Consider the following 23535-nt stretch of genomic DNA (forward strand, 5'->3'; position numbering starts at 1 on the left):
CTCAATCTGCTAACAGATTTATAATCATACTTTCATAGTCTGGGATGGGGCAATATATAATACCCTCTCCTTTCTCTAGCTGTCGGCAGCAGTGTCAGCTATTACCCAGCCTCAGCAGGCAGAGGGAAGAACACTCACTTGGTTAGGTGTTTCACCAAGATATCCAACATCTCCTTGTTTTTCTCTGGCAGTTTGTGTACCAGGAAATGGATGGCGTTAACACGGGCCTCCGGGCTGCCACTCTCTTTTTTAAAAAAAAGGAAAGGAAAGGAAAAGGAGTTAATAGAGTACTTAGAATCAAAAATATTACCCTTAACTAGAAATCATAACAGTTTGTCTGTTCAGGATCGGAAAAGAGAAGGCACTTAAACATTCTTGGCCTTTCCCGGGCCGGTGCTGAGGGCATCGCTGCTCCAGCAGCCTCTCCCTTGCCAGCATCCCTTCTAGTTCGCCCAGTTCACGTGACAAACACAAGTCCAACAGCAGCACCAGGATCTTCTTGGCTCCAGGCTCAAGTGACTCTCCCCAATATACGTGCCTAACTTACATCCCTTAGATAGCTCAGAAAGGGACACTCCACACTGAACTCCTGGTTTATTTCGAGGATGTGAGATGACGTGTGAGATTCAAGGCTCACAGCCATGTAGGACCCTGCAAGCACGTGCTACAGTGACTCAGGGTACAACGGGATCCCTACAGTGGACCATGCTGGAAGGGTCCGGAGAGGAAGAGCAAGGCCTACCATTGGTCACCTGCTTCTCAGGGCTGTCCCTGGGTGACTACCTGCGGCGAGAACGCCAGCAGCTGACAACACGTGGCTTCAGATTGCCCATAAGCACACAAAGAGCGGACCAGAGTCTGTAACTAGTGACCAGCTAGCTGGGCAGAACACAGGAGGCCCCAAATACCAAAATATCAGAAGCAAAAGAAATGTTTAATAAGAGGTTCTATATAAAAGTCTATAGATGTTAATTAAGATGACTGTCTGATGTTGGAAGTTATTAATAAGAACATAATTTCAAATCATTGTCTTGATTTTTAAATAACAAAATAAAAGCAGTCATATGTGCACAGGAATAAGAATCACTATCAAGGATAGCAATTTTGTCATTGGGACTTTAGAACCTTAAAGGCGCTGGAATGAAAGACAGTTAGCTCAGGAGCCTCCCCGACTCTACAATGAAAACCTAGTGTGATACTTCAGGAATCATCACTTGGAAATGTGAGCTAAGGAGATGATCCCCACCCTCCACTAATGTGTTCCTCCTTTCTAACAATCTGTCTGAGAAAAGAGTAGAACCTTCCACTTCATGTCTCAAGTCCCTCTTTCCAGGAGCTACTATAATTCATCAGTTCTCTCTCTCTCTCTCTCTCTCTCTCTCTCTCTCTCTCTCTCTGAGACACACACACACACACACACACACTTCTCCTGTACCTGCATTTTGAGCTCTTCAGTTTACACTGTTTTGTTTTGACATTAAATCTTTCTACTAATAGGCATTTCCACAAGATAATATAGTCCTACCCACCCCAAAAATCTTGCTAAAATACATTATTTTCTATTACTTATGCTATCTGCATTTTGCCATATTTTCATTGGCATTAGCTGACAAAGAATAAAAAGCCTATCGTTTTTATTTAGGGCACTTAATTAATTGTACACTAAATTCCTATAATGTGCCAGAGACTTAAGAGTTTGCTGTGACAGAAAAAAAAATCAGAACTGGGAAATCACACATCAGCATCTACCACACTTCAATGTCTATTTGCTTATGATGTCATAACAACCACGGCTGCAGATGAGGCCATAGATATGAGCAAGCTGCTGAGAGTTACCAAAACACATAGGCAGACCATTCAATTCTTTTAACATGTAAATGACATGTGCCAATAATATCATAATGTAGGGAAGTTACAAGCAGTAACCTTCCAAGTAGCTCCTAGGAGACATACCAGCTTCAGCCAGTCTTCCTGTGGTTCTCACCTATTGTGAAGTGAACACATCCAGCTAAGCGAAGCAGGAGACAATACAAACTCAGTCCCTGTAATACCCACATGTCCACATTGTTCCTCGTGTGCGCTTCCCAGCAAGAATCGAATGGAATGCTCTGGTTATGCAAATACCATGTACTGGATTCTATATTGTCTCTCATTAGAAATGGCTTTGGTTATTCTGTGTGCTACACAAGTAGCCTAGCTATAAAAAGCAAATACAAACACAGAAATACAAGTATTCTAGTTTGAGCAACAGTTGGAAGTTGGTTTCAAGGACACAACACCAGACCGGTACGCAGGACGAAGTTATCTAGCTCATGTTAAGTCCAGTGTGAGTCCAACCCAGCAGGACGGTCCACGCTCACCACTGACTACAGAACACAGACTCCATCATTCTCAAGGGCAATAGGCTTCACAGGGGAAGGCTTTCAGGTAGATGCTACCAGCTTTGCACAGTAGACACAATTCTTTCAATTCTTGCATAGACCAATTCAAGGCACTTGTAGCTTATGGATTTCTAGCCCCACAGTAGAGTACAGTATCTCATAGATAGGTGCTTCTGGGTCTTTCAGTAAGCCTAACAAATGCAGTTAACAGTTAAGGCTTTCAAATTTCTGAAATTGAAAAATGTTTCCAATGCATTCAGTACAGAACAGTTGAGCTTTTCTTTTACAATAAGAAACAAAGAGATACACACTTCGTAGCGAGAACACAAACAAAATTCTTATCTTTGTGTTATCAACTTGAGAAGCTCACATTCTCAACAGAAAATGATAGGAAATAAAACGATGAAAGGAAAAGAAGGGGCCAGAGAAGACTGCAGCCCCTTTAGCGAAGACGAGAGCGTGTTCTCAGCATCCAGAACACACAGAAACCGCCACACAGTGGGAGAGAACCAAAGTTGGTTCCCATGCTGGCATGACAGGCAACCACAAAGGCTGGCTGTGTGGGGTCATTTTAATCGCCAGTTGAGCTCGCAGACTTGTAGCAAAACAAGGTAAGCTGCACCACTTTCAAGGGAAAATGAGTTTAACCACAATCCCAACTCACCAGTATTCAAACGGAGGAGAGGAATTTGGGCCATCTGCTTTCTGTAACTGCACGCAATTCTTACGAGCACGTATGCAATATGCAAGAGGATCTGCTCCTACGCCCTTTCCCAGGCACTGAGTACTAGAGGAGAGGGTAGGTACTCACAAGGGGGAAAGGAGAAGTCGAACTCTGCCCCAAACACACTGACCCTCAGTAAACCCATTTAGCATCTAGTGTGGGTCCCTTTCGATTGCAACTGCACAGAGGTACGAATCCATGCCAGCTACAGGGGCTACGGTATTCCTTTATAACAGTCCTGTTATACAAACGAGAACTATGATAGCAAGACCACAAGGGCAGGAAACTAAACACTGGGTACTGACCCAGCAGGTGACAGAACCTACTGCATCTACTTGATTGTTTGCAACACACAGTTTAATAGACCAGCAAACTCCACCATCTCGGGCCTCGTTACCTCCAAATGGGTAGGCACTTCCTCACCTGATAAAAGACATTTGGCATTAGGATTCTGAACACTCCACTGTTAGTCACACGTGGTAATAATTCTCGCAACACTAACCAGTGTAATGTAAAACCTCATTCCATAATCACTCTTTCTCTAGAATGCAAAAACTCAGAGATGCAGGCTGACACTCCTCAGCTTTTCCAGGCTATATGATCAACAACCTGAAACTTTCATCTAGCTAAATTTAATTTCTTTCTTGTTTGCCAAAAAAGGCACAGGGAAGAAATCAAAACAACTAAGCATTTGCTTGTGTTTTTGCCAAGAAAACCTTCCCCCACTTCCTTGATTAGACAAATCCTATTTTTTGAAATAATTCTCAACACAACTGTATTCTGGTCCTTCCCAAAAGCTTTCTATGTGCAGTTTAATACAGTCAACACAGAGATTCTTTCTGCAACAAATTAGGAATCTCACACAGTCTGGAGCTGTGACCTCACAAGAAGGTAACATTAAAGGCCATGTTCAGGCAGCAGTGGCATAGGACCCAAGGGGATTGCTGTAAATTTTCCAACAGATTAAAGTAAAATATATATCCAGGGAGTGGAGAGGGGGCTACAATTTCAGCTACTGTCAATGAGCCTATGAAAACCAATACTGCAGAGTCCTGCCAGTGGAGGTAAGTTTTAAGTAATGGTCTCTACAATCTATCAAGTTACTTTATATGTAAGCCTCGATCTCAATTTCCTTAACTCTGAATCAGCTAACAGCAGTAACCTTCAGAAGAATGATTAAGCATCACATACTGAGGATAAAAACAGAGTTGTACGGCAAAAACACAGCCAGTTCTGTCTGCACCAGGCACACGCTCTTGTTATACCGCAGCTACACAGAATGGGCACGGACAAACACTCATGGGTACAGGAGTCAAAAAGTACCTAACCTCACATTAAAATTCACCAGCTCGTGGCCTTTTTCACTCAACATGTATCCTATATAATTCATTATCAAATAGTTTGTGCTTCTGGCATTATCTCATAATAATCCTTCTGTCTGTGTTGTCTATATAAATGTCTTTATAAGTGAAACAATCTCCAGATTATAACGTCTCCAAATCCATTATCTATTCAACCTTCTAAAAGCTGAATATTGATCGGCCTGTTCTATAGTATTCTGTTCATGCCAATATCAGGTATCCATAGTGTAATGAAGACAGAACTGGCCATGGGGTCAAGAACCTGCTGTGGCCTTACACATTTAGTTTCTGCCAAAGGCAAAGAAAGAATGGGTAACTGTTAATGTCCATGCGTGATCCGCTACCAAATCTTTTTGCTCACTTTCTTTTTTTAAATTTATTTTTATTTTATGTGCATTGGTATTTGCCATAAGTGTCGGGTCCCCCGGAGCTGGAATTACTGACAGTTGTGAGCTATCATGTGGGTACTGGGGATTGAACCTAAATCCTCTGTAAGAGCAGTCAGTGCTCTTAACAGCTGAGTCATCGCCCCAGCCCTTGCTGACTTCCTAAAAGAAGGAGAAACAGCCACCTCCTAAAGTGTCTCTCCTTTTAACACAGATGGTAACACTACTAAGTTAAATTTTCATGTGGAAATTGTTAATGTGTGCACACCATCAACCACAAATCTGAGTCTTTGTATATCCACATAATACTTACTGGCTGGAACAATGAAGTCTCTGTGTAACTCATAGGTCATAAGAGGTTCTGGAAGACTCCTGGGGTGGGGGAGGAAACAGTTCAATTACCAAATAATCCAAACAGGCATCTCTGAGTTACTTGTAACATTGCATTACACTGCTTGTGCACGTCTGAGTTAAGCTTTAAATCCCAAAAGATAAGGAAACCACAACACAAATTGGTGATTGTCCTGAACGCTGCCAACTCTCAACCAATAACAAGTTCTTATCAGGTCAACGCTTCATATCTAATCTTGGAAAGTGTCTTTATGAACATCTATTTGCACATAAAAGTTTCATACACTAACATTTTAATGTAAGTATTTTATATAACCATATATAAGCAGAGTTTTGAAAACATCTTTAAAACATTAATATCAAAGTAATACACAGAAAATGTTAAAGAATTTTAAAAACAAATCCTCTCCTCTGATATTTCTGTTAAAATAACTGGTTTTCATTTTTATGCCTAAATACATATAGAGCACTTGTTCTCAACTGTGGGTCGTGACCCTTTTGCGGTCACACAGCAAACATCCTGCATATCAGACATATACATTATGATTCATTACAGTAGCAAAGTTAGACCTATGAAGTGCAACAAAAAGTTTAAGGTTGGGAGTCACCACAAGAGAAACTGTATGAAAAGGTCACAGCTTTAGGAGGCTGAGAACCACTGATACAGAAGAAACATTTAAAAAGAAAATTGATGGCTTTATAATCTATGGCTATGAAACAGTGAGATAAAATCAAATTGGTAACAATGTAAAAATAAATACAGCACCTAGTTTTTCTGCAAACTGCATTATGCAAATAGTAGCATATTTTATCCTGTGAGTAACACAATGCTGAACTTCTGTCAATCCTGCCAATACCTGAAACTGTGCCAGGCCAGGCTTGTTAATTACATCACCCCCAGAGAACAAATGTCAGGCTGCAGAACTCTACTCTGGAGGCCACAGGGCCATAAACTTGGGACTCAGAATTGCCCTGATTGTTTAAAAACACAATCAAATACACACGTACATTACAGTATACACATGCGCATGTGTACTCACACACTTAAACATTTGTGCAAAAGCTACAAACAGTGCAGAGACAAGGAAGGCCGTTCCATGTAGACAAAGGGTGGACTTCACTGAGAACAGAACAAGCTTTCGCTCACAGATCAAGCAACAGAACTTGAAACACATGAGCAAAATCTGACAAAAGTACATGGAGAAGGCAAACCCACAGCTGGATTCGCAGTGGGCAGAGATGTGAATCAGAAGCAGGAGAAAGAAAATTAGTTAGGACACAGAAAGTTTGAATAAAATTACCCACCCCTTCACCTAAGTCAGGTCCTTTAATGAAATATAGGTCTACCTAAAAGCATTATACAAAGACCTGAGCACATGGGCAACTTGCTCTGTAAGAGAAACTGTATTCTTGGCTATGAAACACATCTTTATCTTTTAAAATTTATTAAAAAAAATTTAAGTCATATGCAGCTCATTCTTTGGCTTCAATAAAAGCAGAGGAGCTGAGGAGACGGTACGGAAAGTGCCTGTGACACAAGCACGGGGTCCCAAGCTTGGATCCCAGCAGCCTCATCAAAGCGGAGTGTGGTGCTACAAACGCATCAGCCAGTTCTGAGGAGGCAGGGGCATGAGGACCTGTCTGGGGCTTACCGACCGACCAATCAATCAGCGCCAAGTTCAATGGAATACCCTATCTCAAAAACGAGGGGAGTGATAGCCAAGGCCATGCTTCAACTAAGGATATTCACAGATGGTCAATAAGTTCACGCATCAAGAAAATTCTGGGCACTGAGGAAGTTCACACTAAAAGAACAATGAGGTGCCAACACACACTTATTGGAACGACTGCAGTAGAAAAGTCAACCGTATTCAGCACTGGAAAAGCCAGCCCGTGTCCAGGAGAGCTAAGCACAAGTCTCCCACATGGTCCAGGTGCTTGCCCACTAGGATTCATCCAAAAGAAATGAAAATCTTGTCTCCACAAAGATTTCTACAGATATTTAAGCACCGTTACACATAATCGCCAAGAGCTAGAGACCACCCAAATGCACAGCAGTACATCAGTGGGTTTCAGCACGCCACAACAATGATTCTAGTAAGTGAAGCTGACATCTCTGAAGTACAGACTGAAAACCTGCACTTATAAAGATCATAATCATGTAAATTAACACATAAAGACAGAAAGCAGGTAAATGCTCCCACTGATGAGGCCACGAAGAGGGAGGAAGGCAAAGAAGAACGGAAGAAAAGCTTAAACGGGCGGTGGACAGGCTCAGCTCCCTGGTTATGGTGATGGCCCTCAGGTGGATGCAGACACCAAGTTTATGAGAACATATACTATAAATATGTGCAGCTCACTCCAAATAGCTATTCTTTAAAAAAAATGTGAAAGGTACATACAACTGAGTGTTTCAACTTAGAATAAAATACACATGAGATTCACCAAGAGAAGCTATTCAAAAATCAAAGCTACATAAGAAATGTTTGAGGACATATTTTTCAGTGTGTCCAGACACACAAAGCGGCACTTGCCAACAAGGGCAACCGAAGATTGGGAGAACTAATTGCTTCGGCGCTCTCTCCACCCTCCTTCCCTTACTAATTAAAGAGAAACATTCCCTGTGACATTGCAGCCTCAGCCAGGAGAAAGATGGGCATTGAGAGGTCAATTCTCAGGGTCTCATTTCAAAGTACAGACAAGCAGAAAGTCTTAAGGGAAACGAAAGGTTACCCATTTGCACAGAAGGAAAGTTCCAGTGCTGGGTCAAAAGGAAAGAAGAACACTTAGCAACACCGTGGAGAGCATTTCTCCTCCAGGAAGACTGAATTTGTGTCTAAGTATCTTCTACCAGATACTTATATCACTGCCATATGTCTAGCTGGCAATACCACATAAAAAATAAATATCACTAATGTTAGGGAAGCAGTAATAGGAATGACAAGTCTCACCCAGATTTATTCGCCTGACTCACTGCACCGCTCAGCCTCCCACCAGACGTGTATCCCAGCCATCCCTCTCACCCCCCGCTGGGATCTGTTGGAGGACATAAATCATAATATTTACTCAAGCTGGTGTTTCCTTCCTTAAAAACTCCGATTTCCACACTTAAAAGAGGTTTCCTCCAGGTAAGATTCCCTTGGCTAGAAACACCACAAACAGCTCATTTTTTTTGCTTAACAATGGGAAACCGTGGCAATGAACACATCAGTGGCCATCAAAACCACAGCCATCACGTGGGGGGCTGGGACTCAGGCCTCGCACACAGAGAAGTACAATACTGCCCCAGGTCAGCAGAAGACAAAAGAGGGGCCATGGGTAGGTTCACTATGACTGTTTTCCTTTTCCAGGACCCAGCCAGGCTACCCCTGCTTTCTGATTCTACCTGGTGCTTTGGCAGGACCCTTCCTCTGTCTCCAACTGAGCAGCGACATTGTGGCAGGCAATTTGCAGCGAGTATTCAAAGGCAAATGGTTAAGAAGAAAAAGAACACTAAAGTTCCACACTATGTCCCTGTGCTATATGTGACAGGGCTGGGATTTCAACACCGGCCCTGGTGTTGGCTGGGCCAACCTCACATCCTCCACCCCATCAAAGAGCAATGGTCAAAAGAAACATAATTGTTCTGCCCACAACTCTGAAGGAATATGAAGGTTAAAAAAAAAAAATCAGGTTTTCTCCAACTTAAAACAAGAACAACAACAACAACAAAACACTAAATTCTAATGCACCTGCAGTTGCTGAGCACAGCACAGGAGGAAAGATGGCAGCCTTGTACATCTCCCAAAGCTTCTGCTGTCCTGGGATAATCACTAACACAGGCAGAAAGCTTAGATTCAGTAGATTTAGGACTAAGTTGTCTAATAACAGCGTATCAGAATATTTTCTGTATGCAATGCCTAATTTGAAGTGGAATTCAACGGAATACAGCAATGTACTGAGAAAACGGAAAAGAACGCAACACAAAATCAGCAGTCAGAAGGAACTAGCTCCAGAGAGGATCAAGATCCGAAAGTTAAGTGTGCATGTGCGTAAGACCAAGTTAACTTCCTACAAGGGAAAAGAAAGGGACCCCATAGAACAAGAAGCAGAAAGCAGAATTTACTACCAAGAGTTCAATGTTGTTTCTCAAGCTTTCCATTGATAACTGTCATTTTGGTCAATTTCTTCTTCTGCACTAGGCATAATATATCAAACAGTAAATGGATCCAAGGCTGCCAGAATGGAGCATACACAATCCATCCTATTTTTATCCCATCCATTCTTTCCTTAGCTCATCTAACATAGGTTTTCTCAACCTCAGCACTGCTGCCATTCTGGATCCAACAATTCTCTAGAGAAAGGAGCGGAAGAGTGGTCTATAACTGCAGCTCATTTCTAACCTCCACCTACCAGATGTCAGTGATACTCTCTCCAGTAACTGTGACAACGGGGGGAGAGGGGTGCCAGGGCTCCAGAGACAGCTTAGCAGTTAAGTTTACTGACTGCTTTTTCAGAAGACCCAGGTTCAGTTTCCAGAGCCCACGTGAACAGCTAAGAATCCTTTGTAACTCCAGTTCCAAAGGGATCTGATGCCCTCATCTGGCCTCTGTAGACACTGCACATACATGGTACACAGGCATACATGCAGGTAAAACATTCATACGCATAAAATAAAAATAAATAAACCGCAAGAAAGTATACATATATCATCAAAAATCCTCTAGATGGCCAACTACCCCTAGGTGAGAACACAGCTCGAATGCTTCAGGGACATGACGGGACACCACAGTGAACAGCAGACACGAAATACCCACGTCTCCAGGGAACACACAGCCACCCGCACAGCAGGGCTCATTCACTACGATCCACATCTAACGCACAGTCATGGTGGATGCAATCAGATACTAAGGGTGGATGCTCAGCTTTACTGTTTGCTCCTGCAACAACCAAGACTAACAATGATGCACACAACACATTTAAAAAGGAAAACTTGCTTTATATGAAAGACTCAAAAGCTGATAATGAATCCCTGAACCCTATGCCAGATTTTAATAAGACTTGGAGGAGGCCAAACAGGCAATGGCAGGAAGCTGACTGAGAGAACAGGAAGAAAGCAGCATGGCCTGGAGCACACGGCCAGTCATGAGGGCTCATTAGACACCCTCGCTGGATCTCCTAATCTGACATACCCCACTTTAAAACTTACAAATTAGATTCTCGTGTGCTCATGGAAGCCGATGTAATGCTACATGAACACCAGGCTGTATCAGCACCCTACATGTACCCTGCACTGGGCAAACACAGACATCTCTCACCCTTTCTGCTGCAGAAACATCAAACCTCAAAGAGCCAGGGCATAGAATCCCAGTCGGAACTGTAGCTCCCTGTTGTTGCTGTCAGTAAACCCCAGCTTTGCAATCACTAAGCTCCTTTACTCACAACAAAACAACAGCAAAGCACGGAATGCTTCTCTGATTCCAGCCCTATGTTATTCTTTATAATAAAAGATCTTAAATATTCTTAAAAACCTCAACAAGTAGACTTTTAAAATACTTTTATGTCCAATCACATACTGGTCTATTCAAGATAGTTAAATTAAAGCAAAGTCTTCATTTTAACTTAAAACATAAATAAAAGATTCCCTGTTGCTACATGTATATAATAGAACTGTTCTCCAAGTATCCCAGGATCCAAGCTCCTCTGCTGCAGTTTACTTGACAATGATGTTTGCAGTGGTTTGAATGAGAATGACCCCACAGGCTCATATATTTGAACACTTGGTCCCCAGTGAATGGAACTGTTTGGGAAGGATTAGGAGGTGTGGCTTTGCTGGAGAAAGTGTGTCACTGGGGATGGAAGGGCTCTGAGGAGTCAAAAATTATGTCAGGCCCAGTTCCCACCCTCCCTGTGTGTCTGTCTGTCTGTCTGTCTGTCTCTGCAACTTATGGATTAGCTATGAGCTCTCAGTGACTGTTTCAGGGCCTGGCCTGCCTTCCTGCCTGCCTGCCACCCATGCTTCCCACCATGATGATTGTGGACCAACTCTCTGAAACTGCCATGGTGTCTCTGCACAGCAGCAGAGAATGCTCATCACTCCTGATGGCTTTGTCTCCTGGGATGTCATCGTGTATCTCACAGACTTTCTCCTTGTGAGTGACAATAATCACAGCTGCTCCCGTGGAGCAAGGGCCAGGGCTCACCTCAGATACTGTTTCAAGGCACTGGTGACCGTCTTCACTTCCCAGTCTACGGAACTCTCCAGATCCAGCTCATTACATGTTTTTTCATCTGGTGAACAAGCAAAAGTGAAAAATTAGTTAAAAATCTGCCCATCCAAAGTTCCGACTAGCTCACAAGAATTCCCACTTTAAGTGGCTAAAACAACGGATAATTAATCCTGGAGTTTCTCAGGAAAAGTATTCTATGCAATAATAGCATAAGCTACCTCACAGTACCAGACATTTCTACAACTTTAGAAGTCTACAGGAGAGATCAAAGCAAAGGGATCTAAAATATAGACCACAGGTGCAGATGAATGAAACAAGGCATGGCAGTCTAACAAGCCAGCTCAGGGAGTGTGGACGGTGACAGCCTGGAGCATGGGGGCCATCAGCAGAATGGGTAAGGTTTGTCTCTGATGGCACTGATACAATTCCCTGTGCTCTCACAGAAGAAACACTGTCTCCATGAAGGTAAAATGACAATTAAAACTGCAGAATGTCAGTGGGCGATGGAGCGGTCTGGTCTCACATTCCAGTATTTGTATTCCGCCAACATATGATCAACCCAAATGGAAACACACAGAGGCTCAAATGTAAATGTCAATATACCATGTTAGTACATTAACATATAATTTTTATTTCTTTGTATTAGTTTAAAAAATTATTTGCAATGAAGATATAAAGTAAAAACAAAATCACTTAAGATTTCACTTAAATCCTTAAGCAAAAAGGATGTCTGTCAGTAACCCCTCATTCCAGCACTGCAATCCATTTACCCATCAGGAACACTAGCTGCCTTGGTAGCACTCAGCATTCGCTATCAATTAAACTAGCTTTATTTGTCCTAAAAGTGTGTTGCTGATATTTTATTTCCAAATGCTCTGTTTTAGAAAAAACTAGTGTTCTAAAGAAAAACTGTGCAAGTACAGAAAGGAAGTAGGAGGGAGGGAGGAAAGGAAGGAGGGAAGGAAAGAGGAAGGGAGGGAAGGAGGGAGGGAGAGAGGGGAGGGGGAAGGGAGGAGAAGTTTGCAGTATTTAATCCAGGTTAAAATAAAATGACAGGACAACGGGAAAGGCAAACATTCTGAGGACAGGGCCATTCTTGCCCACCTGGGCCAGCATTCCCAGCACAGTTGGCAGCCTGGGCCTTCCACGGCTGAGCTTTAATGCTCCACCAGTCTGAAACATTAAGCCATCTCAAGCAAGGAGTCCCAAATCTAACTGAGTTTCAGATCCTCATCTACACCAAGGAGATCTGAGCACAGTAACCCTTCCAATAAACTAGGGTGAGCATGTAAACACACCAAGGACACGGGCAAAGCTACATGAATTATTAGAAGTGGCAGATCAGTGCTGCAGCCAAGTCATTAAAAGCAAGGGCATCCCATGGTGATACTCTCCCAAAAGGAAGGAGGCAGAAAGCAGGATCTAAGGAAGGTGTGAAACCACCACTAGAAATCTACCTGGTTTCCCAAACTCCTAAAGTCCGAAGACAGCAACTTCTGGAAGACTCTGTCTCCCACATTCCAGAATGAGGTGTCAACTAAAACAAAGAACTGGTCATCTCTAGATTTCCTCCTGCCTTACACTACATTTGCCTCTGCCGGAAAAAGTACCTTGTTGGTGGTTCCTTTTTAAAGCACTAAAAGGAAAGGCTGTCAGGGTGGGACCACCACACTAGCTGAGCATGCTGCCTGCAAAGCTGCGGGCATGGGCAGGATGCAACAGAAGGATGACTGCTCATGTTGGACTCAAACTTTCAGAAAGTAAAACAGGAAGTGATGGCTACTTTGCAGCCACAACATCACACATACGAAGCCAATTACTCAAAGGTCTGGAGACTTTTTAGGCACTCCAGCATGTCTTGATTACAGCCACTGACAGCAATATGCAATACACTACGGCAATGACAGCTGACACCGATTACACTCTGATCAGTGCCTGCGATCCAGAACCCATTTGTTACTGAGTCTGTCAGACAAGCCACAGATATGTTCGAGAAATCAAATTAAGCACCCTGATTAAAGATGCAATCCTTTATAACTAGGACCAAATAACTCTGTCCTAACAGCTTTGCCAACCAATTACTTCTGTAACTGAATATTCTGTTTCTCATTAAATCAATTATTTAAATCTCATTTTAACATACAAGTCAGATAACATTTTTAATAAACTTGCTACAAGCAAATCACCATTTTAAGATCCAAGGGGCTTCTAAAGGAACTCTTTTATTTTCTACTTTCTACCAAATTATCAGCCTGTATTTTGAGATTCATATCCTTTCCATGGAAAACTAAGCCATCCTTCTAAAGTCACAGAACAAAAACAGCTGTCATATCAGAAGTTAATGACTGTATGTCTATATAATTAATCATCTATTAAATGTTCACTGTTTTCAAATACCTCAATCGTACCTGGCAGGCCTTTGCAATCAGCGAGCTATGTGGAATTTGTTAATTTACTTGGGATTCACACCTAAAATATGTTTAGAGTTTTTATTTTGAATGTGTGTTCTAGCATAAGTGAAGGGGACTTGTGTTTCCTTCCTCACCAAAGTAAACCTAACTCATTAGTTAAAAACCTAAATTAACAAGCACAAACTTAAAGAGCTGGAATCTCTGATACTATATGAATGTTTCCTTATTGCATAAGCACTAGCCATTCCTTTGAAGCTGGAAGGATGCACCCCATGCTCACCGCAAAGCATCACTTATACAGACCAACATGGACATGGGCCAATTTCCCCTTTTTGTTTTTTGAATACTTGAAAAAGCAAAAAGTACAGTTTTTATAAATACATTTTATCACCAAAAATCATGTTTCCAGCGGCATTGCTCACTTTGCCCAATCTATGTAAGAAAATTGCCCAACAAAGAAAACAAGAAAATATTTTAAATTATATATTCTGTTATGTTTGTTTGCTATGGTTCTGTGTACACTGGGCTGACAAATGCCAACGTCCACCAGATCACATATGCATAAGCACATTTTCCCAGAATCCCCGGCTTTGTTCTTCCATTCTAACGGGAGAAGGAAGATTATGTGCATGGCCCAGCTCTGCTCTAACTATTGTGAGTCATCTTTACACAACCACCTCACTAAGAATTGGCACTGACTCTCCAAGATGCACCTGTCATTTTTCCTTGCCTTCCTCATCAGCCACAAGTTTCTAATACTAAAAAACAGAAAGAAAAGAAGAAACACCGTCTCCCAGATGGTTATGTGCCCTGACTGACAAACAGCAACGGGACAGGGAGGGGAGTGGCTTCACACAGGAGAGGAATCACTGAGCAGGCTCCAGGGAAGGCTCAGGGAGAGCAGAGTAAGCAGACACCACCTGCTGATCCCTAGGGGAGGAGGGCTAAGAAAAAAATTCCAGAAAGGAAGGGCGGCCTCCTCCTGAACCTGGCCTAGAGAAGGGGGAAAATGTCCAGAAAAGTTTCTGTCTCTTCTTCCTGGAGGCAGAAGAGGAGGGGGAAAAAGCATGAGGAAAGGATGGAAGGAAAAGTTGGAGGGGTAGTAGGGAAAGGGGAAGGAGGGTGGGGGGGAGGATGGGAAGGAGGAGAAGTTGGAGGGGTAGTAGGGAAAGAGGAAGGAGGGTGGGGGGGGAGGATGGGAAGGAGGAGAAGTTGGAGGGGTAGTAGGGAAAGGGGAAGGAGGGTGAGGGGGGAGGATGGGAAGGAGGAGAAGTTGGAGGGGTAGTAGGGAAAGGGGAAGGAGGGTGAGGGGGGAGGATGGGAAGAAGAAGTTGGAGGGGTAGTAAGGAAAGGGGAAGGAGGGGGAGGGGGGAGGATGGGAAGGAGGAGAAGTAGGGGAGGCAGTAGGGAAAGGGGAAGGAGCGGGGTGGGGGGGGGTGGGGAGAAATAGTTTTATCTATTAATCTGAACCAGGAAAGGGAAGAATACCAGAGGAGGGAACAGGTGGGGATAACATACAAGAGACAAAACATATTCAAGCCTTGGGAACCACAAACGTTTGTATCTCAGTATTTGAAGAATATTTAAAACATTTGAAACTGAAATGATAAAATTTCATGTAAAACTGGCAATCATTTTTATTTAAAAAAATATAAACAGGTTTCAAGAACTAGACAATCAAGTAAACACAGGCCTCTTCTAAAAACATAAAATGGGTTGGAACTTCTTTCAGGAAGCTTAAAAATTCAATTAGTTTTCATTTTTCATGAAAAAAAAATCCATTGCCAATAAAATATGCTCTGAAAATTTTTCAAATTTGAAATGAACATATTATGTTCAAGATTGACTGGCTTTTAGAAGAAATTAAGCATTTGGCAGGCTCATGTCTTTCTCCCTTTAGGATATAACCTTAACATAATGTAAAGCAAAAAAAAAAATAAAGCAACATGTGCGGGATATGGACACACAGTTATTGAAATGCTTTTTAAAATGGTATTAAATGACTGAATTTTGAATATTTAATCAAAATGAAAAGAATACCTGAAGAAAATGGTAAACAAATCAGTATGCTTAGACATGTGCATGGAGATGGACACGTATGCACATACGGGGGTCAGAGGCTGACACTGAGTGTCTCGTCACGGAAGCTCGAGCTCACTGTTTGCCTAGACTGCCCAGCAAAGCCCCTGGGACCTTCCTGTCTCTCCTGCAAGGCAGCACTGGAGTTCCAAGTGTCTGCAGCCCGCGTACCGTCTACGTCGGTATTCGGAACTCAACTCAGGTCTTCTCACTTGGGCAGCACACACTTTACCCTCCTGGCCATCTCGCAGACCTCTCAGGTCATGAATTTTTAAGGGCTTTAAAATTTTAAAATAACCTCTGATAAAGGCTGTCTTGAGATTTTTCCAAGAGCAGAGAAACTAACGTTAAGAGTTACAATACTGTAAATATAGGGTTTGTGAGACTAAGAACAAACTTCAAGACAACTTAACTTGGGGTGACCACAAAAATAGACCCATTCAATGTTTCCTTGAGCACAAACAAAAAAGTCATCAAAGTTACACCAGCATCCTTCTGGCAATTCACCATCAAACTGTGCCCTCTGGCCTAAATGCATTCTGATAACAACATCATCGGCCAGTCCTAAGCACTGGAACACCAAGCTAGTGTTTCTAATTTTAAAATTAAGTAAAAGCAGATGCTGTGCGCCCAGTAAATTCTTCCAGCTGCTACTGGACGACTGGCAACCTGACTGTTTAACCTGGAGCCCACTAACAGCAAAAAGGAAACTGTATCGGCCAGAACTGCACACCCAAGTCAAACCAGAGAGGCAAAAAGTGGAAACAGCCCGTGAAAGCGAATCTATTCTAACAAATCTCTCCAAGTGATGGTGGGCAATTTCCCTGTGGTTCATAGCTTGAAAAGTGCCTGCTCATGAAACCCCTGCTTCACAGAAAGCCCGGCAAGCTGTGCCCTCCACAATGTGCCGGTTGGCTTTGTTCATCTTAGTTTGTATTATACTTTCACAACTGAGCTTTCAATACAGACAGCTTTAAATGAATTCCTGAGCATACCTAAGGGCATTGTTAGTGTTGACTAATTAAAATAAAATACCAAATAAATGCTTATGTAGCAAGGCCAAGATGGCAGGTTGGTTTGGTAGCCAGGCCCTCCAAACTGATGAGCTATGATCACCCTCAAGGGCAGCCTGCTCTGGGGTAAGGGAGACAGGAAAAGTATCTTGCAGGTTGCACTGAACTGACAGCCACATATAATGCAAAAGAGCTTTATCAGTCACAGACTGTCTGGGTTAACAAAATGAATTCACTCTGGCTTCCTCCGGCGTATGATGCCAGGAACATTGTGTCATCAGCACAGATGGAGAAAAGCCTGCTGGGGACTGCAAACAAGGAATCCCGAGAAACGGGCCTCCCAGCCAATGAGTCCCTTTGGCCTTGCTTAACCAAACATACTGTCAAGATCACGGACAGTCAGTGTGGAAGTCATATAGATCGCAGAGGCCTGACGGCTACTCTACTGTGAAAGGCAATGGTGAGAGGCACCTACATATGAGCTACACTCTTCTGCCTTCATTGCTTAGTAAGTGACAGGGACATGGATGACCCCAGCTGACGCAAACACTCAGCCTCGGCCTAGGACACAATGCATCCAATTAAGTGGTATAGGAGAATGTATTCATAAGTATACAAGAGATAACTCTGAAATATTACATTGCCAAGTGAATGAGCATAAACAATTAATGCATGGAAAAATGATTAAAGAGGCATACCCATCAACATACTCAGAAGTCTCTGGACCTTTGAACTCACCCCCACAACTCTGTACAATCCTTGGTCATTTATACCTATTGAGAGAGAAAAAAAAATGTTAGCAAGTTATAAGACCATGGTATTTTAAAAGTTGTCAAACAGTTGCATTCAAAAATCTCTGATAACTCGCAATTGCAGCATTCCTTCATGGAGACTGTAAAAATATCTGACAAAACCAAATGTTCATCAGAGTGGTATATCAGCTTTGTATGTGTAAGTTATGACTGGCAAACAGCTCATAAAGCAGAATTCCACATGGACAAAAATGCCCAAAGTCAGTGTCAAGCACAAATCTAAGAGAGCCCTGAAATGAAGCCCCGTGAAGTCTCTATAGATGCACTTCTGTGTTTTCCTTTATTTACTTGCCTACGCCTTTTCCTGGGATGTTTCCTGGATGTTCTTTTACTAATACAGAGATTAGTACATATGACCCTGAATCTGTTTTTAAACATATACTCCACCCAAATGCATAAATAATTCAACTTGATGCATTCACTCTCCACTGAAACCGGAAAGTCATGTGTCCTTGAGTACAAGAGACAAAGGCACAGGAAAAGTTACCCAAGCGTAACTCCATGTGTTGAGCATGTGTTGGGCAAGTCCTTCATGTGGATTTGCATATGCACAAACCAATTGCTAAGTAACACTTGGAAGTGATCAGAAAACTATGATGGGCAATCAAGTTGGGTGAGATATCCATCTCAAAGGCGCACACTTTAAAAGTTGTGAGTACCTTGTGTGCAAGCTGTTTTAAGAGGAAGAAAGGGATAAGAGATGAAGCCTTGCAAAACTCAAGTAACTGCTGGAGCATGGAGCTCATTACAGCAATCTTTCTGTATCTATGTTTGAAATGCCACCTCAGCAAGAACGGGGCTTTGTCTCCTTACTTTCAGAGTCAAAGCTTTCTGACTGTGTATTTGTTTTCTGCACTACAAATGTTAACAAGAACACACTGATTGCCAAGGAAATACCACTAACCCCCCAACTTCCAGAACACAAGAATTCAATCATCAAAGGTCATGGGATCTGCCCACAAGGACTACTCTTGTAACCTCCCCTGCACGTGGCGGCCAGTGCAGACTCTAAAGGTCTGGGTGCAGAGCTACCTAGACACAAACGAGTCAGGAAACTTCTGGCTTCTGGGTGGTCTATCTGGGAACAAGGACAGAATTCCTGTGTTAAGCTAGGATGGGAAGGAGACGATGTGAACACATCCTATAAATCGCAGCACACTACACACACAAGCTGTCACACAGTCAAAATCAGTATTTTTTTTCCTTTGCCATTTATTCTTCTTTGCTTTATGTGCATGTAAGCATGTATGGAAGCCAAAGGCTGACATGAAGATGTCATGGCCTCAGCTGCTTCTCTACCCCAGTGTTTTCTCTCTGAACCTACATCTCACCATTATGAACAGACTTTTTGCCAAATACAAACAGACTAAATATTATAACTGTAGTTCTTGCTTGATACCTGTTTTGTTCTATATAATTTTGCAATGTTAAAGTTAAAAACCTTCCTTTTCAATTAGACAGCAAAGGGGAGATGATGTGGGATGCTTTTCTGTATGCTGTGAATATATTGTTATTACCATTAGTAAATTTTTAAAAAGAAAGAAGTTGATTTGGCCAATAGTCGGACAGAATAGAGCCAGGCATGATGTGAGGTAACAAGTCATGAGTCTTGTGGTAAAATATAGAATAACAGAAATGGGTTAACTTAAGTTGTAAGAGCTAGTTAACAATAAGCCTGAGCTAATAGGTCAAATAGTTTATAATTCAGGAACTGGCTGGCAGGAGAGAAACCTCCAGTTACACAGAGTGTCTGCATCCCATAGCACTGTGATCACAGGCACATGGCACCATACTCTGCTTCTATGAGGGTATGGGTGCAGAGGATCTGAACTCAGGTCCGAGGCCTACACAGTAAGCACTTTAATCACAGAGCCCTCACCCCCAGCACCAATGGTTTCCTTTTTTATTCTTTTTCTTCCTGGCAATCCTGAGAATTGAATGTAAGCCTGCAAGCATGCTAGGTAAGGACTATACCATCAAACTACATCCCTAGCCCTTCCTAACTCATTTTCTTTTTTTCTGTTTAGTTTTTTCAACACAGGGTTTCTCTGTGTAACAGCTCTAGCTTTTCTGGAACTCACTCTGTAGACCAGGCTGGCCTCAAACTCACGGAGATCCGTCTGCCTCTGTCTCCCTAGTGTGGGATTAAAGTGTGCACTGCCCAACCCTTACTCATTTTCTTAGGTTATCAAATTGTGTGTACAAAGGGGGGGGGCCCTGGTTACAGAATCAATTGTGAAAAACAAGCATTTACATGTTAAACTTTTAATTTCTAACTGTGTTTAATTTTTTTACCATTATTTTTATGTCTTATGGGTGTTTTGCCTACACATATACGTGTATACAACATGCATGCAGTAGCCAAAGAGGCCAGAAAAGGATACCTGGTTTCCTGGAACTGAAGCTACCGTTGAGTCACCATGTGCATTCTAGGAATCAAACCCAGGTCCTCTGGGTAAGCTGTCAGTACTCTTAACCACTAGGCCATTTCTCCAGCACCCGTGTTAAGACAGAAAGCCTTTAAAAGGTGTATAAATTTGAAACAGTCTATCAGGTGGCCCCAGACAACATGGCTTACATCATTGGAAGAAATGTATCTGGAAACAGACAGTGGTGGGGAGCAGACCACACTAAGATACAAGTAAAAAAAAAAAAAAGTCACCCACAGTCAAGGAAAAACCCACAGAAGACATAAGCCATGCCAGTGACTTTATACTGGAGTTCTAGCCCCCGGGGATGCAGGGGGATCACTTCTGTGTATAAATCGTGCATGACAACCTTAGCACAAAGACTGACGCCCCTTCTCTCTATGTCCCATTGGAGCCAGGAGGGCAGAACTAGCCCAAGTCTAGACACATTTATCAAGACAGTGCCAATCCCAGCAGCAGAGAACCCCTCCCTAAGAAGGAATAGAGACACTAAGGGCAGGGGGATAGCATAGCCAAGAACTAGAAGGGAAAAAAAAAAAAGGAATCTGCCAAGAAGCAAGAATTAGAACATTCAAGTCTACAGCGGGAAGACTGAGCCTGCTCCCTTACTACTCCCAGAAGGCGTGCCCTGAGGGTTTTAAGCACCCCAGGATTTTGTTCAAGCACTACTCAGTTTAAGTAGTTTGACCTCAATGACAGAGTCAAGAGAGCAAGTCATATTCTGAAGTCAAACAAATGCAAGCATTTATGAAAAGTGCCAGAAATACAGAGATGAAATAAGAATGTCACTTCAGCAAAGATAATCACTCTACACTTGTAATTACTATCAGATAATTGATCAAGTTCAAATTCATCAACCTTGTGAGAACTAGAGTTAATTGCTAATGCATAATAAAAGGTGCAAAGAAGAATTACAGCTCCTTAACACAGTTTTTCCTCTTTATAATAAAACTTAAATAAGTCCTGTACAAAGGCAGGTAGGAAATGACAGGTTAATAATCAAGTTTTAGGGCATTTTCTGCTTCTTCCTATGCTGCTCTTAAAGGCTGCAGACTAACTAAACAAGAGACAGCGCATGCCTTTTATCCAGGAGCACATACATGTTCACAGCAGCACACCAATCAGACAGCTGAAGATGTAACCGATATGCCAAACAACTAACACAGCTTCACCAGCGGCTTCTCCAAGAGGCCCTCCTTTAATGAGGACCATTATGCCAATACCCCAAAGCTGGGATTCTGAGATCAGCCCTGACTTCTTCCTTACTGTTGTACTTACACACGTCGTGTGCTACCCTGTAACAAATAAAGCCAGCAAGTCAATGAATGCGATGGGTAATGGACTAAGAACCTGATGGATAGTGAAAATATGCAAGAAGCAGGAAAATTCTCATTTTCACATTTGTGTATGCAAAACAGTAACAGTATCAAGTCCGAGGGGAGCATAAGCACTCAGGTGCCAACAGACACAAAACAATTTTTTAAATATTTTACAGGTCATGATTCTACAGAAATAAATGATCAAACTCCACTGGCCTATAAACCAACACTTACTCTGTTCTCATCTAGTAACCTGCACCTGCTGAAGAGCAGTGGAAGGACTGAACCGTTCATTTGCATTTGTGTGTGATGACAGCAGGGGAGAGGTCATTAACATTCACATTCACAGAATTTACATCAGGTGGAAGTCCACATGTGACTCGGTTTCCCTCTGAAGTCCATTCTGACTTATAAGTCCTTTGTGTTCAAAGTTGCCTACTCTGCTTTTTCCAATAACCCTGAGCACTGTGCCCATGAGAAAAGAAGACTCGATCTAGTAGGCCTTATACAGCTGATGCCAAACCTCAGGAACATCAAGACAGAAGTGAGGCTGCTTCCGAACAGCAAGCACATGCTAGGAGGCTGATAGCCAGGCAGGAAGTATGGAAGGGAGAAGGGCAGAGTCAGTGAAGCTGCCAGGAGACACAGAGGAACAAGACATGCTAGAGGACATGGATTAACAGGAATGGGTTAATGTAAGTTGTAAGACCTAGTTAGTGAAAAGCCTGAGCTATTGGCCAAGCTTTTGAAATTAATATTGAGTCTCTGGTCAGTTATTTGTGAGTTGGCTAGCAGGGCAGAAACTTCCGCCTACCAAAAAAAAAAAGACTTCAAAACTAAGAGGGGTGCTACTAAGGATGCCAAAGAGGAATGAAGGGTGAGGTTAAGATACAAGGCAAAAGAAGGGTAAAATCTGTTGTGCAATGTTACTTTAACTATGTCAGGGTGTGCTACATTTGTTTATGATGTATTTGCTTAACAATGTAAGGATGTGTGACATTTGTTTCACCTTGCCTGCCTAAGGCACCTGATAGATCTAATAAAAAGCTGAACGGCCAATAGCTAGGCAAAGGAGGGACAGGTGGGGCTGAGGGGCAGAGACAATAAGTAGAAGAAGAAACCTAGGCTGGAGGAGGAGAACAAGGGAGAAAAGGAGGGAGACACCAGGGGCCAGACAGACAGACAGGAGAAAGCAGAAATATGGGACATACAGAATGAAAGAAAGGTAAAATGCCTTGAGGCAAAACATAGATGAATAGAAACATGTTAAATTAAATAAAAGGAGCCAGTAGGACAAGTCTAAGCTAATGCCGAGCATTCACAGCCAATAATAAGTTTCTGTGTTATGATGTGGGGCTGGTGGTCCAGGACAGCCTGTCACAGAGATCCTTTACATTGTCTAAATGACAGATGCTAACAATGAGAGAAGAGCCAAGCACTCATTAAAAGCTTTTAACTGGGCTATAAAATTTAAAGTCAATTTCAAAATAGCTAGGTATAATACACATGAAAGACACGCTGCTCACAGCCCATATTTATAAAATACAGCACAGGCCAGAGAGTCAATATTTACTTTACAGGAATGACTCCCAGTTGCTGGGGATGCGGACCACCAGACCCTGAATTTCCTGTAAACAACTTGTTTCCTCTGCTCTGAGCAGCCTGCAGCGGATCTAAGCAAGACACCCTCATGAGTCCTGATGGCAGGGGAGTGGTTTCTGGTGGGGTTTACAGCTGAAAATCCCTATATAAGCTTCCCTGGAGTACAATAAAGAGAGTATTCTTGTTTCAAGGATGACCCGGGTCTCTATCTGTGTCTGTGTGACTTCATGTGTTTAAATCTCCAGGCCCTTGCCAGGTTGGCGAATGTGAACCATCTCGTAGTGCAGGAGCCCATGACAGACATAGTACCATAGTACACGTAGTACAGGCGGACAGTACACCCAGCCAGGATGTCAGTGGTTAAAGGCACTTTGCCACTAAGCCTGACAACCTGGGTTCAGCAGCCAGATGCCACATGGTGCTATGACATATCTCACTAGTTGTCCTGTGACCTACAC

General features: G+C 42.6%; 1 protein-coding gene across 4 annotated transcripts in view; it reads right to left on the reverse strand.

Annotated features, from left to right (window-relative positions):
- LOC125403063 (rho GTPase-activating protein 10) overlaps window positions 1-23535 on the reverse strand; it is a 256951-nt gene that overhangs the window by 84324 nt on the left and 149092 nt on the right. For all 4 annotated transcript variants that reach the window (XM_085682154.2, XM_085682153.2, XM_048438228.3 and 1 more), the window contains exons 14-17: window positions 17614-17688; window positions 11386-11473; window positions 5166-5224; window positions 139-244 (exon numbers count right to left, since the gene is read on the reverse strand). In XM_085682154.2, coding sequence (XP_085538280.1) covers window positions 139-244; window positions 5166-5224; window positions 11386-11473; window positions 17614-17688 — 328 coding nt within the window. The remainder of the gene's footprint in view (window positions 1-138; window positions 245-5165; window positions 5225-11385; window positions 11474-17613; window positions 17689-23535) is intronic.

Source organism: Myodes glareolus, chromosome 22 (genome assembly GCF_982192425.1).
Source record: "Myodes glareolus chromosome 22, mMyoGla1.1, whole genome shotgun sequence".
In the NCBI taxonomy this organism is placed as follows: Eukaryota; Metazoa; Chordata; class Mammalia; order Rodentia; family Cricetidae; genus Myodes; species Myodes glareolus.